Source organism: Pollachius pollachius, assembly GCF_949987615.1.
Source record: "Pollachius pollachius genome assembly, chromosome: 7".
Lineage (NCBI taxonomy): Eukaryota > Metazoa > Chordata > Actinopteri > Gadiformes > Gadidae > Pollachius > Pollachius pollachius.
Window position 1 is genome coordinate 16543372 of NC_136940.1, and position 16169 is coordinate 16559540.

At 42.2% G+C, this 16169-nt stretch overlaps 1 protein-coding gene across 1 annotated transcript; it reads right to left on the reverse strand.

Moving 5' to 3' along the window:
• Positions 1–2439: 2439 nt before the first annotated feature.
• Positions 2440–10344, reverse strand: ttc22 (tetratricopeptide repeat domain 22). The gene is made up of 8 exons (XM_079739227.1): positions 9781–10344; positions 8713–9013; positions 8491–8546; positions 8145–8260; positions 7280–7398; positions 6729–6890; positions 5799–5951; positions 2440–5037 (listed from the first exon to the last, which is right to left on the reverse strand). Exons 1-8 carry the CDS (start codon positions 10059–10061, stop codon positions 4495–4497), a joined length of 1731 nt encoding a protein of 576 aa, XP_079595353.1. The 5' UTR covers positions 10062–10344; the 3' UTR covers positions 2440–4494.
• Between the last annotated feature and the right edge of the window lie 5825 nt (positions 10345–16169).

A 16169-nucleotide genomic window follows, 5' to 3' on the forward strand; every position in this document is an offset into this window, starting at 1 on the left:
CGGTTCCTGAATGAGGACCATGCCCTGATTTATATGTGCCCCCCAAGAGCTGTATCACTACAATCTTAAATAAAGACAACTTCATGGCGCAAACACCGTATCTTCATTGTGTGGCCCATGCCAACTCTGTGGTAACCAATCAGAGTATTCACTTATTCTAGAGCCTATGCAACATTGTAGCCCTACATTAAGCCTATTTTTATAGTAACAATCTTTCGGGGCATTATTGTCGTATCGGCCTAATATGACCTAATACAATTATATAAATCGGACTGTTAAACCTGACTGTAAAACAAGACAAGAGTAACAGCATTATACATAGAAGACGTTAATTAATTGTTTTCAGAGTTAATTGATTGTAATCATTAGGAATAGGAATCGTTTGGCCAAACAACATTTTTTCTTTATTTTGGCTAATCACACGGCCTGGTGTGACCATCCTGATCTCGGTGTTCACATCCTGTTTCTTCACTCTGCATATCGGTCAGTGTCTTTGAAAGAGTTTTCCCAAATTGTTTAAATGCTTTGGAACAATCTTTTCAGATTATGTATATTTTTGCTTTACATTCAATCGGATTCGTCAAGTGTGAAAAGGGCATGCGAGCAACTGTAGTGGCTGGAGTTTTAAACGATTTAAAAGGCTATGCATTTATTTGGAAATCCATTGCTTCCCAGCCAAGGTCAGACTGATATTCATTGCAGAACGCAAACGTGAATATCAGGATGGTCTCACGAGGCTAAACCGTAATTGACTTCTAGAACAGTCTGGAACACTATGTCTGTACCTAAGAGACAAATTTAAATTCGTTGAATGTGAGAATTGCTCTCTATTCCATGTATGAACGATTTAAGCACAAAAGGATATATATTGCAATAAGTCAATGTGTAGGAATATAATATGTGTGTGTTAGAGGCGCCCCCTGTTGATTTTATTCAGTAACAAAACAAACCGTTCATTCTTTGGATTATATTAGGTCTGCTGTGATGGCCCTGTTTTAATCAATGAAATATGCAAGCATTTTTATATCATGGATTTGTTTTTCATTTCAAGTTATCTATGCCATGAGGGACCCAAAGGATCTTTGACATTGTTTCTTACTTTCAAGCAATGGCCTTCATGAAACCGGATCCTGAATTACAGTAGTTTATATACTTGATGGGAAGGGTCAAGTGCCTTCTTTATATATCGATGCTTGCTACTTAAATTTAAAAGTCAGTTTATATTTGAGCTATACATCTTTTTAACAAACCATTGATCGATTATGGTTTGTTCACATACGACGCTTGCTGAATGCTGAAGAGAAGAGTGTGTTTTGTACATCTCCTACGAGGAAATTATTATGATAGGGTTTCAGTTAAAAGTTATATGCATTGAATTAAACAATTCTGACCTTATGTGGGTAAAGCAAACAAAGCTAAATATGTGTACAGAGTGTACAGATTAAACAGAATGGGGCCCAGGACAGGACCCTGAGGGCCCCGCTAGCGAGACTACACGGTTTGGATATAGATTCTTTCCAGGTTACCCTGTAAATGCGACCCTTGAACTCAATTTAGTTGAGTCTAACGTAATGTAATCTAATAAGCAACAGAGTAACGAGATAAACTTGTTGGATGATATTGACCAAGTCGCTACAAAAATAGATTATCGATCCATCATTGACAACTGGAAGGCCGTCAAAATCTATTCTAACTATTAAGGTTTCGTTCATGAACCTGGTAACCTAAACTCGATGGAGGACTTTAAGTGTTTCAACAAGGAGCTGCAATATGGGCAGTTACAAGTGTTGCCCGATCTGACTCTGCCGTAAATTGTTTATGAGGCCATGCACAACACAGTTGGGACTTTTGAGATTAGATGCGCCAGATCGGAACAATGACGTCTAAGGTCAACAGTTGAATGCAAACTAAACACACTGTGGCCTGACCTGTTTCCTGCTGAAAGGGCACTGGTTAGAGGGGCAGCCTGTATGTTCTTGCTGTTGAAAATGTTTGTTCACTAACATTTAGTAGCCAGTCAGGGCAGGCAGAGTTCTCTTCGTATGACAATAATGACGCCCCGTTAGGGCTGAAGAATTTGGGGAAATAATCGAATTGCGATTATTTCGACCAATATTGCGATTACAATTCAGTATGCAAATTTGTCTTCTTAAAGTTCCTTATGTTCTGTATTATTCACTAAACACAACCAATAAATCCTTCTATAGTATTTTCAACACAATATTGGAAGCAGTCACATATAAACTGCTCTTCGATTTAGGCCAGGCCTATGTGTTGAGATAAATTGATGCATGAATTGATATTAAAACATCTTTATTTAACTATTGAATTGTAAAAGAAAAATAAATATGAATCTTACTGATCTGCAGTAACTCTTTTCTCTTTTTTTTTGGCCGTTTCTATTTGCAAATTGTGTTCCATTAAATCGCATTGTCAGTTTCAATTAGATTAATCGTTCAGCCCTACCACCCGTCATGAGCATCTGATATCTTTTGCAATATAATATCCTATCCTTTGGACTGCGTAATACCCCTCCAACATTTCAAGGTTATTAAATGTGGTGTTATTTGTGTTCCCCAATTCAAACACACATCTGGTGGTGTATTCTTGCACATGGTCAGATATGCAAGTTCTGACAAAGGTTTTCGAGAGGTTGGCAAAGGCCTCTCTAACTCTCAATCTTGCCAAATGTGACTTTAGCAAAGCGCCTGACACTGACTTAGGTAAGCAGGTGGGTCAGGGACAGGTGGTCCGGTTAAAGCAAAAAGGGGCCATCGCAGGTCAATTCGCTGGCTTCCATTTAAGCATTTGACCGAAACAGTTGTTGCCTCAATGACAAGTTATTGTAACCAGACGGTTTGTTCGTTCTGTGGAGTGCCAGCATATCTGAATGTGTCAAAGCTTTGATATGCAGTGCCCCCTCTGCTTCCTGCTCTAGACTTTACGTTACCGTTTCTTATCTCCTCCATTTGATAAGCACCAACTAAAGGACCGACCACTGAGGCGGCATTAGTATTGCTATTGGCATTGCAATATTTTGAAGTGGTTTGATGTTGGTTCTAGTTCTATTCTTGCCAGTGTTGATACAGACCATATCCCACTTCCGTCGCAAATGTACATCCAGAAGCAACAGCTGATACACTGGTCCTTGATTGTCCAAAACTACAATCTGCAAGTCCAAGAAAAAGTTTTGATAATGTATTGGCAGATGCCTTGTCTCGTGCTAATAGCCATGATTCTCAGTTTAAGGGGGTTGTAACGGTGCCGTCAAACAAACTCGGTATGTAGTCCATTATAATAATAATAATGGATTTAATTTATATAGCGCTTTTCTAGACACTCAAAGACGCTTTAAAGTGAAGGGGGGGACCTCACTAACCACCACCAGTGTGTAGCACCCACTTGGGTGATGCACGGCAGCCAATCAGCGCAAGAACGCTCACCACACACCAGCTTGAGGTGGAGAGTGAGGGAAATAATGAGTCAGCCAATTATACAGGAGGTTGATTAGGGGGCCAGATTGAATGAGCCTGGTTGGGCCAGGACACCGGGGACCCCTACTCTTTGCGATAAGTGCCCTGTGATCTTTTATGACCTCAGTTAGTCAGGACCTCGGTTTTACGTCTCCTCTGAAGGACAGCGCCTTCCACAGCACAGTGTCCCCGTCACTGCACTGGGGCATCAGGATTAATGTTAAGGCCAGAGGGAAGGGTGCCCCCTATTGGCCACCTCCGACACCAATTATCCACTTTAATTGTCATTACGACTCTACCAATCAGCTCATCAGGTTATCGTTACAGCATTTGGCGGCCTGCCACATCCATTGAAGAGCTGTGTTTGCTGGTCGCTTCCTCTTTTTATTTTGTCTGCTGACGGAACCCCTGCTGGTGATTGCATTTACTGAGAGCTTTATATTAATAGTATTATGATCGATTATTTGTTGTATTTATATGTTGCCTATTCGTTTCCCCCTCCCCCTACTGTCTGTAAACGTTACATTTCCTACATGACATTCCACTTGAGACCGGTTGATAAAAAACTCCTCTCTCCGCTGTGCCATCAAGACAAAGGGTATAATACACAACATATACTCATACACACACACACACACACACACACACACACACACACACACACACACACACACACACACACACACACACACACACATATTGTTATGGCAATGTGTCAGGATATTTAATCTCTTACACATAAAACATAATAACATAACACACATAAAAAAATTCAATGCAAAACAATTATTTCAATTTAAAGTGTATTATCATTTCCACAATGCTTTGATTGAGCTTCAGACTTTTCAATATTCAATATTTCATTTAGGAATTGTGTTTGGTCCATCTGCTTTTTATACAATCAAACCACATGTGAAGCATGTTGCGCTCTCTCAGCCTCTTGGGAGACTAAAAGTGTAAAAGATGCGGTGATGAGGTGATTCATTTAGTTTGAATGGATGTTGCGAATAATACACTTGATTCACGTGACGGAATAAGACTTAAACAGCCCTTTCTTTCTACTGGGCAGCTTCGGCTGTAAGACCTCCAGGAGCCGCCTCACGAGGTCCAGCCGGCCCACTTTAATCAGAGCTCGAGACAGCTCTGTGACCTCAGCGGTGTGCGAGCGATACAGGTGCCTCAGCTCATCCTGCACCACCTTCACGGCGTACCTCTGTTCCGCCTTGTGCAGCGACTCTTCAAGCTGGGTGACCACGGGCCCCGGGCCGGGTTCGGGGCATCCCTGTGCGAACAGCGCCAGGAGAGTCTCCAGAAGACAGCGCAGAGCCGTGGGGTCAGTGCTCCCGGGCCTCTCCAGCTCCATCGCTCTCTTGAAGCAGTCTGCGGCGTTCTGCTCCTCTCCCTTCAGGAGGAGGCAGCGGCCCCGGAGGAGGTGGAGGTCTGGGAGGCTGGGGCCCGGCTCCTGCTGCAGGGACTGGGATATGCTGACGAGGGCGCTGTTCACCGCTCCCTCGTCCACCAGCAGGCTCTCCTGCAGCGCATCAACACCGGAGTAGTACAGCACCTACAGGAGGGAATGGAGAGAGACAGTGGAGAAGAGATGCTGAAGCAGACATTGCTGTATAGTATGGTGAAACATTCTTTTCATTTAGAAACCACTGTCATTGTTCAATATTATGTTTAATTCTCTTTAATGAATCCGAAATTGATATTGCATAGCATTGGCTGTTCAGCCAAATGATGGAGACACATACGTTCATAACAATTACATTATGGCCAGTAAAACTTCTAGTGGTCAGAGATGTGTCTTAATTTAAGGAAACAAAACATCCAATCGACTGCTATTCGGATCCCCACTCTTATTTGATGTGCAACATTTCCTCAACTACGCTAGCCAGTGTTCAATAAGCTAAGATAACCCTGGTAACTCATAACACAGCCTACTAGCAGTTTACAAGATTACACTACCTTCTTCCTCGAAAATGGTGTTACTACAGAATTTGCATGCATGCAAAATTTGCTGACGGTGTTGCTCAATTTGTCCGTACTTTACCTAAGCTCATGCAAGCTTCTTGTTGAGGAAATATCATGTAGTCTATAAAGGGTTCTTGCTGACAGGACCATTTGTATTTTTTTTAATCTTTTCCATTCCAGGTCGTAAATTATCTCCTGTCATGTCAACTATCTGCCTGACTGGTTGTGTTCCAGGCATGACGCCCAAACATTTCTCTGGTCAGACCATTGTTTTTGTATTGTTTCCAGGAACACAACAAATACTGTGAACTAAAGGTTTAATCGTAATGTCTCTAGCAACGTCAATAGTACCTGAGCCATGTCCATGTGTGTCCTCAGGCAGGGGTGTACGTGTAGGACTTTGTCCAGGTCCCTCTTTGCTTCGGCCAGCTGCTGTCTGTCCGGGATCCCTCCCTCTCCCTGCTTGTACCTCTCCAGGTCCCTCACGTAAACCATCACGTTGATCTTCACACATCAGATCAACACACAGCAAGCTGTCAGAGATGATAACCCCCACTACAACACAATGGACGCTTTCTTTTTTTCCAACAATTACATTTTAATCAAACAGTTTTGCTTGTTACCATTTTATGCTACCATTTTATGCTACCATTTTGTCTGCATTTTAACATTGCACTCCTAACTGTCCCATGAGGAGGGATCCCTTTTTCTGAATTTCTTCCCAAGGTTTCCTCCTCGATAATTAAGGGAGTTTTTCCTTGCTCTTTGGAGGGATAAAGATGTATGGCTGTGTGTGTGGATGATGGCTGGTTTAACATGGCTGGTTTATCTAAATTTATAACAATGAACTGGATTTAACACCACCTCCTTCCTTTATGTTTGGAGGAGTGGTTAGCGGTGGTGGTGGTATTGTTGTTTAATCTATTTTATTTACAGTTGTAGACAATGAACATGGCATGGATGATCCGCCGCCATGCAGGAGATGGCCGATTTAACCTGTGCACACTGATTACGCAACAGGTGGGCAGCCTCACCCAGGCTCAGAGTATAATCAGACTCTACCAGGTGGGGCTGCTTAAACCAGCCCAAATCCACACACCTCCCCTCAGGGTGTCATAAAAGGTGGCGTGATGAAGCCCTCAACAAAAATAAAGTTGCCTTGACGTTAATCCTGATTTATTGATCTGTGCATAGGTTAGCATTCCATGAACATGGTGCCGTTACCAATAGCTGAATGTGTACATTAATATAGCTGGAAGATGGAAGCGGTAGGGAGCCTACCTTTGCCCGGGTGCAGTAGGCCTGGTAGTTGAGCTCAGGGTCTGGCAGCACGCTGAGAGCCATATTACAGATCCCCATGGACATCTTCTGTTTCCCCAGCACGAAAAACAGCTTGGCAAGGAGGTTCAGGATGAACGCATCGTCGCTGGCCAGTTTTATGGCCTGTGGTTGAAATAGTTGTCTGATATCAGTTATGGAATTAAACACCAAAGCACACATGGCTATTTGCTGTAGCCTTGCATCATTGTGCACTTGAAACTGTATACCATTTTTAAAACATAAATTAACCAGTTAATCATTATCTGTGTTTGTAAAATCCTACAGGCTTTTTAAGTCATGGGAGACTCCTACATCCAAATCGTCCGATAGTGATCAGTGACTTTGGGTATCAAACCGAGTACCTTTCAGCCAGGAGTCGAACAACAAACAAACCACTAACCCAGTTTAAAGAATTGTGATGGGGAGCAGTGTTGTTTATGACCTACACGACAGCCTTATGTCTGAATGGCTGTGCATGCTGCTGAAGGACATGAGAAGCTGTGTGAACCTACGGTTCCATGGCAGGACAGGGGGTCTGAGCCAGAGAGACCACAGTCATGTATAGACATGGGCACCGTGAAGAACTCCTCCTTCTTTTCCAGCATGATGCCAATATAACACCAGGAAAGAGCTGGATGGACAGGGGGGAGGGTGCATCTGCATGTTACATGATGGCATAAATGATTGTTGTCTATTGGTCAAGGTCTAAGGTTGTTGTGTGTATTGAGCTGTATTTAGGGGAATATGATGGAATTTAGCTTCAAATCTTGTTGTCATGTCACGTTATTGCCATTACTGTAATATCTTTGAATAGCATCCTTTGTATAAATAATGTATTTATACATATTAACATATTACTTAGCATTGCCTTGGACATGGCTAAGGATGGAGGCAAATGATATCTTCCCCTCTTATTGTGTGATCTACACTCAGTGGCTACTCTATTAGGTACAGCTTTTCAATACTGGATGGGCAGCAAGAAGGATATGGAAACATCCCTTAGGGTGCTTGCACACGGCCCCAACAAACATCAACAACAGACGTTGGCCAACATCAATTCAACATTTTCACCATCAAGAAAGGTTATCAGTAATGTTGGTGTTTGTGCATGCGCCATTAGGGATTCTCATCCATGTTGACAAGATAGCATCACATATATGCTGCCAGATGATAGGCCGATAAGATTATTAGATTACAGACAAGGTGTACATTAATTAAGTACCAAATAAAATTGCCACTCGGTGTATGTTTCTTTCCACTCTCAGCACTTAAAAATGTTTCCCACCCATTGGTCTCCATGCAGCCAGGGAACGGTGTCCTTGAGGTAACTAAACAGAACCGACTATGAAAAGCAGAGGATGAAAATATATAACCTACCTTTGAGCTGTGTTTTCTTTGACTTGAGTGCTTCAGTCAGAAGCCTAAGTCCCATGTTGTAGTGGGAAAGCCTGGAATATTCAGAATCATTCTTGGTCTTCACTATGTCATCTAGCCTGCAAGGATAGCAGTGCTTCTTAATTATTCCATAGTGTAGAAATAACACATTTGATTTACCCATAAAAGCACATAACAACGAAATCAAATCACCATGACAGCCCCGCAATCTATGACACATGATGTAGTTGGCTTTCCATTGGCATTCAGCTGTCATGGTGTTTGAGTTCAGAGTCTGGCTCCTTGAGAAAAGGAAGAAAAATAATTCATAATAATAAAAGCCTTATACCTGATGTAAATGGTTGCCATTTTAAAATACCAACTTCTTTTTTCTTCCAGTTGTATCTGAAAAAACCGGAAGCTTCTTTAAATATGCTGAAACCTTAATACTTTTCAATGCAACCTATACAAGCAATATATATATTTACAACAAGAACAACATGAAAAAAAATCAATTCAATAACACAAGAATAAAACACCCATACAGGAAGCGGCATTTGTTAGGACTTACCAGATCCCCTGCGTAGTCCAGGGCCCGGTTGTACAGGGTTAGCGCCGTGCTCAGTCGGTCTCTTAGCTCCTCCTCGGTGTCTAGCTCCACGTCATAGGGCTGGACGTAGGCCTGCTCGGCCAGGCAGCGGGCCGCCAGCAGCCGGGACTCCTCCTGACACGCCTCCCCGCCGTCCAGGCCCATCAGCTGGGACACCTTCTCCACACACTCCCCCGCCTCCACCTCCTGGCCCAGCTTGTCATAGACGTAGCCCAGGTTGGCCCAGGCGTTGAGGTTCCCAGGGTCTTCCTTACAGATATCTCTGTGAAAGAATATACACTTTAATATCAAAGGTTGTGATGCATCGTTGTGTCTTTTATGTCGTCACATTACACTTCTAGGTACCACTCAGATACAGTTCGATATGGAAAAGGTTGAGGTTAGGCATATTGGTAGTCGGATGCCTACAGGCAGGTTGTGTTCATTGGCGATCGAAGCAGAGTGAACCATTCAGCTGGGCGTCGGACACCACACTATCCTGCCCGCTGTTAGGTATCTAGGGGAATCTATTGATCACTCTTGGATGGCCACCATATAACACCATTTTTAAAATGATGCAACCAAAGAAGACATCTTGAACTGAATAAGTAAATAAACCTCCAAGAGCTGAGATAGAACAAGCAAGAATGCAAATTGTTGTGGACTCTTAGTCACACACACAGTCTAGAGAATATCAGACATGCCCTCTAAAAGCAACGATAAAGCATATTCTACCTGCCTTACAAAGAGCTTACATCTTGTTTGGTTGCATCATAAACATAGTAAAGGTAATAGGTTTATTCCAGCTTCTAGTGCCAAGACATATGTGCTGTTGGTGTGGTGTGAGTGTATTTGTGTACACGTCACGGTTACCCTTTGCTCGTCATCAAAGCCCTTTTGTTTGGTATGGCATTCAATTCAACTCACACACACTCACTGTTTCACTCACTTACTCCCTAACTCACAAACACTCTCACTATTTCACTCACTCAGTCCCTCACTCACTCACTATCTGACTCCCTCACTCCAACACTCACCCTGTCCCCTCACCTGAACTTCTCCTCTGCGACCTCCAGCTGCTCCAGGTGGAAGGCCAGGAAGCCCAGGAGGTTGCGGACGGCGTACTGCAGGTACCCCGACTCCACCTCCACCTCCGCCTGCAGGCCGTCCAGCCTCAGGTGGGTGTCCCGCTGCCGCAACTCCACGGGCCCTGTCGGGTTGCCGTTGAGGTTGAGCTCCAGGTGGAAGAAGCCCGGGATGTACTCCATGTTCTCCATGATTGCCTCTATGTCATCTGTGCTGACGTCCGCTTCTATCACCCCCTCCTCCATCTCCTCCTACTACTACTCCTCCTCGTCCACTACCGCCCTTCTCTGTTTGGTATTAACTCTAATTAGCACATAGGCTAGGTAAATGCAAAGCTGGTTTTCATTCTTACTCATACCTCGCTGTTTCTGTTGAAGGATTACATGTAAATATACAGACAAAGAATCCTGTGCTGACTCTCGAATCGATTCACAGTCACAAGTTGTACTTCTGGTAATGCAGGCGGATTTTGAAAAGAACAGTTGCTAGTCTTGACGTCCACAGAGCTGTGTCTGTGCTGAAGCTCGCCCTGGGTACAGCGGGCTGCCAAATGGTAGGGCAGCAGGTGAAGACAGGTAAAACAGGTTGGACCTGGGAGCGAAAAGGGAGTGGAACGCGGTGTGAGGGAAGGCAGAGTGCACCAGCACTCTCTGTCTCTGTGTGCCACACACACACACACACACACACACACACACACACACACACACACACACACACACACACACACACACACACACACACACACATTTTCACTTCCATTTCAAGCCATAGTCCAATCTCTATCCAATCATAAGAGCTACAAAGAGATTAGACACACAAAGAGAGCTTTGTGAAATACTTTGCATTTAAAGATGGCTTCTACTAGGACTGCAATCATGCATTGAATTCTAGTCAGACACAATGACATGATATATGATGTCTTGACTACAAACTCAAGCTAGCACACACGCGCACACACACACACACACACACACACACACACACACACACACACACACACACACACAAGCACACACAAGCACACGCACACATGCACCCACTCACACAGAATGTCAACCAACAGGACTGACGTGTATTGGGAACATATCACAACTTTTTTAATATTTGTTCAAGGAACAGTTGAGAAACGCCCAATATTTAAATACCACATGTAACTATACCTCAGAGTGAGCGCAAGACACAATTAAATAGCCAAATAACTGTATCATTCATTTCAGTTTTTGTCTTAATCTCCAATATCAAGGACAGCTCATTGCCTAGGAGAGCTCATCCATTAAGAATGTGTGGTGACAGATGATTTCAACTCCACCCACACAGGCCCAGTCCGTTATTACTAACTTTTATTGCATCCCACTTCTAGGATAGGAGAGGGGAGTGGTTACAGTGAGGAGAAAAGGAGGGGGTTGTTAGACATATTTAAATTCACATTAGTTCCCTTTTTAATTTTTTGAACTCAACTGCAAGGCCACAACCATCCAGTAGAGGGGACTGTGGAATAACAACGAAACAGACGAGACAGAGAGATGACGTCAGAGAGCGGTAGGTTCTTTAATAGGTCCATGGCTTACAGCAAGCCCCCAGGAGCAGTGCATACTTCGGCAATCCACAAGTGCTCATCGGCCAAGCCTGATATTGCAGCTGTTTAAGCGGGCTGTGGAAGGGTCCCTCAATTCATGGAGGTACAGTATGGGGTCAGAACAGTCTCATTAATAATGAATGCACAGAGAAGGATTCACAAATGTATTTTGCGATTTATATATAAATTACTCTCTTCTCACAAATACATTTCAATGCGCACACAAATGGATATCGGTATGTATAAATGTAAAATAAATCCATAAACAAAAATAAGTTTCACAAACACATTTCTGATCCACACACAAATGTGTCTTGTTTTAAATAAATGTAATATAAATCCATAAATATATTAATTTAAAAAATATTTGCAATTTTCATAAAAATGTATTTGGATGTTGTGACATTTGTATACAAACTGTTAAACTTGAATTTACAAGCCGCTTTCCATTTCTAAACTTGTTTGCATTTGTGTGTGAACTGGTCTGTATTTATATGTGGATTTTTGAGACTCCTGACGTGGCTGGATTCACAAACGCATTTTTTTCAACAAGGAACTATCTGTAGCCATAATCAGATGCCTCCCTCGTTTTCAGCCAATCACGTGACTGCAGTGACTGAGATTTTAGATTGTTGGTGCCGTTTACTACTTTAACGGAACCGACAATCCCAAACCCAGACGAAACTAGATGGAAAAGTGTGTAGTTCAAAACGTGACGCAGCTTTGACTTCTTCGCCATCTAGAGATTGTTATGTACGATCATTCAAAAGCCCCGTTTTTTCCCATAGACATTTGTCCGAGGGGACCGGGAGGCTCGGAAGCTGGACTTATTCTTCAGAGGTCGGGACTGCAGTCATGTGATTGGCTGAAAACAAGGATTCTGACGCATTCTGACGCATGGCAAACGAAGCCACATATATCATCAAAAACAAGCTTTATGCTCGACAACGAATATATTTCTGCATCCGGCACGTCATGCACTAGTGTTTGGCTGGCTCCCATGATGCGGAAGCAAATCTCTCCTCGATATTGCCGTGCACCATTGAGCAGTTTTCATAGGAATGAATGGGCGCCATTTTTTAATCCGCTGTCCTTTCTTTAATAGGTCCATGGTTTACATAAATTAGTATTCCTAGCAGAAGGGAAAACTCTGAAGATAGACCGGTAGGTTAGGTGCAAGATTATTCGATACATTAAAATCATAAGGCCTACTATCTCATCAAAACAATAAAAAAAACCTGCCACTATCTATGATTTTACTTGATAAAGGTTATATCTGGAGTTTATTATTCTTTATTACACGGCTCTTCTCAATGCTGTGGAACGCCCCGTTCACTTGCATGGGGCTTCACAACTTCGGGCGGTGAATTATTTTTTGTTATTACACGGGTCTCCTCAATGCCGTGGAACGCTCCGTTCACTTGCATGGGCCATTCACAACTTCCGGCGGTGAATTATATTTGATAATTCAGTTTGCTAAGCGACGTCAACGTCTTTGGCAGACTTTTTCTCTGCTGATCAACACTACAAATGCTGGTAGCAAATAAATTGTAAAAATTGTTTTATTTTTTCGTTTTGGCAAGTAGCTGTGTAATAAGCGGGATGATGTATAGAACGTCACTGGTCATTAACGAAAATAAACCCCTTTAGCGCGAAGCAAAACACCTCCGCATCACGTCGGTGTCCCGGTCGCGCTGTCTGGGCTTATTCTCCCGATAATGACCGGCGTTCTATACATTATCCCGTACGTATTCTCTGTGTAAAAGGGTGACTGTAACTTTCCGATGCTAATGGTTCACCCTTGTCCCCCCATTGTATTAAATGTCAGGCAGAGCATTGTCAAGTTTCAGAGCTATAACTTTAGTTTAGTTTAGTTTAGTTTCTCAACTAATCTTGTGTGGAAATAGATAACAGAATTGTGCAGCATACATTTGCCCGGGAGTCTGTTTGTTTCGTGGGTTTGTTTGCAGTGTGTAGGTGTTCTGAAACCAGATCTGTTTGTTTTTCCATGCCCACACCTTTATCCTGGACCACTGTTGCCATGGCAATTATACATTGTAGGTTGGGCAATGTTTCATAACAAAGTTATGATTCTGATTTGTCAGTTTACGTGTATCATAGAGATAGGGAAAAGAGATATGTACGCCTCTGTTGTATAAACACTAGCTAAATAAAATGAATATCTATATTTGTACTCATATTCTATGCATTATGGATGATGGCTCGTGGTTCCCACATGCTCTCAGAACAGAGGAATAAAATATTATGGGAGCGGTATTAACCCCCATGACCCCTGGGGTCCTCGGATACGTTCCAGGATACGCAGCAGGGATTAGGACATGTATCCCACATACTGTCACGGAGGTTGTAGTTCTCTCCTGCTAAGCCTCAGTTAACCTAGTTATTAGTGGGTCTCATAATGGGCGGCATAGATAAAAAGGCCCAGCAAGTATTATGACTGAACACAATGACAAAGAAATACCAAAACGTTGCAATTAATCTCGCTTTGGATAAAGACATGAATTACACGAATAACAACAAAAAAAGCAATAGTGAAATAATAGAATGGAACCCAAATTACCATCCTAACCATCCGAGCATATATATCTGTGTACATACATATATATATTGATAAAAAGTGTACACATTTCTTACTTGGATATGGGAATGAACTAATTGTACAGACCTGAATAGAAAGTCCATCTACTGATTGTCTCCATGTGCAGCATGGCCAGAGACACACTGAATGGAGCACAGCCAGACAGCTTCCAGCACACTACCAGCTGTGAATAGCAATGTACAACAATGTACAACAAACGTTTGTACAATGTACAAACGTTCCTCCTTTAACCTGCACTCCTTAACCTGCCCTAGTGTGTTCTACTGGGATGCCTGATTTGTGCTGAGTTGCATTAAGCTTTTTTTTTTTTATAAACCTCATCCATTCTTACCTTAGGGTTAACAGGGTTAATTGTGGCGATAATACATTTGCCATATTAGCTGGGGCTAGCTGTTCAATCCTTTTAATTAAGGTTGTGTCCCAAAATGTATTATTTGGCTTCATTTTCGCTTCTTAACTGCATTTAGGCCAATACTGCTTGATGTCAATCTCGCACCTCACTTCCTGCAATGCTACATTTGACCACCTGCCTCTTGACAAAGTGCAGAAAACGTTGAAAAATTAAAAGCCCTGAAAGCACTCCAATCCCTCTTGTAACCATCAGAGTTGTTTCCTGTGCCGTCTTCCCAAATGCACCGTCTCCTTGTCAGCAGCCAGCCCTACAGTGGCATGCTGAGGAGAGCCAACCCTGGCAGAAATCCCTTTAGTTTCCCATGGCCCACCAACACACTGCACAGCTCTCCAAGCCTCCCTGCTGCCAACTTCCTGTCGCTTTGTGTCGTAAACGTGCCCTTATGCATGGGCAGTGGGCTGAACCTGCATTGGCTTAGAGTTATCACTAATGGCCATGTTTATGTTTGTTGATATCTTATCACTGGATATTCATGCTACTCATTAAAAAAGAAAAACATATCCTGTCTATCTTTGGGCCCATTTGTATGTAAATTCATTATCATGGACACCATTTTGAATTGCATGTTATAACATGATAACGATGATGATGATCAGGCAGTGAGATGATTTAAATGGTTGGATCTTATGTTGCTGTATCACTACATGAAGAAACCCCCAAAAAGTCAATACTGCTGGGTCAAACACACACTAAAGGTCTGGTACAGTGCACATAATAATTAAGGGGTCTCTAGCTTAAACAATGGCAATGCCCATTCTTGGAAACATTGATTTTCTCCCATCTTTGACGGACTTAGCATACAGAAGATGGGTGCAAACTACATCACTAAGCACATATTGGGATAGTTTTAAAAGAGACCCAATTGATTTTGAAGGGTATTTTATACATATTTCTCAACAATTGGTATCAAAAAGCATCAAATATCACGTATGTATAAGTCTATGAGTCTTGATGCAACAGACAATACCAATAGGGATTGGAAAGAATTTGATTGGAAGGTGAAGGTGAGATTCTTTAGGACCCCTTTTAAGGTATCAAGGTTCAAAAACAATTCCCCAACATTTGCTGGAGAAACTGTTTCTCCATTTGCTGGAGAAACAATATGTGGGACCGTACCCACATATTGTGGGATGGCTCCTTGATACAGACATACTGGCAAGACATTAAAGAGGAATTGGACAACATTTTCAGGATGGATATCCCTCTGGACCCCTTACTTTTCTTATTGGAGAAAATACCTGAAAATTTGCTTTCTAAGGACCAATGTTACATATTATGTTAATGATTGCAAGTTATATGATTACTAGTAATTGGATGCAGCCTAGTCCACCAACAAAAGCTCAATGGAGACAAAAAATCAACAGGTCCATATGGAAAATATGACTATTTTATGACTGAATATTTTACAATTGAAAGTACCTCTGTTCATAAGAAGATGGAACCCTGTCATTCTAGGCCTTAATTTAGAATAATAACTTAAACATACTGTGTGATATGCAATGATTTCTCTTCCATGATTCTATGTAGCCAATATATGTTGAATGAAGCTCAACCACCTTTTATTTTTATTTTATTTTATTTATTTATTTATTTATTTTGCTTTAACCTCTCCTTGAGAGAGTGTTTGTGTTTATGTGTGTGTATTGTAGTGTACTGCTAAAATCGCCTGCAATGTTTAAGAAAAAAAAGATCAATACTGATTAAATTTGCTAAATAATGCCACACTCGACACTCCTGCACTCACA

Excerpts from the sequence above, each read along its gene's own strand:
- ttc22 (XM_079739227.1), bottom strand. The coding sequence starts at position 10,061 with ATGGAGGAGGGGGTGATAGAAGCGGACGTCAGCACAGATGACATAGAG. Across the intron at positions 9,014-9,780 it reads GTCGCAGAGGAGAAGTTCAG|AGATATCTGTAAGGAAGACC; the intron begins GTGAGGGGACAG and ends ATTCTTTCACAG. Across the intron at positions 8,547-8,712 it reads TGGACTACGCAGGGGATCTG|ATACAACTGGAAGAAAAAAG; the intron begins GTAAGTCCTAAC and ends CGGTTTTTTCAG.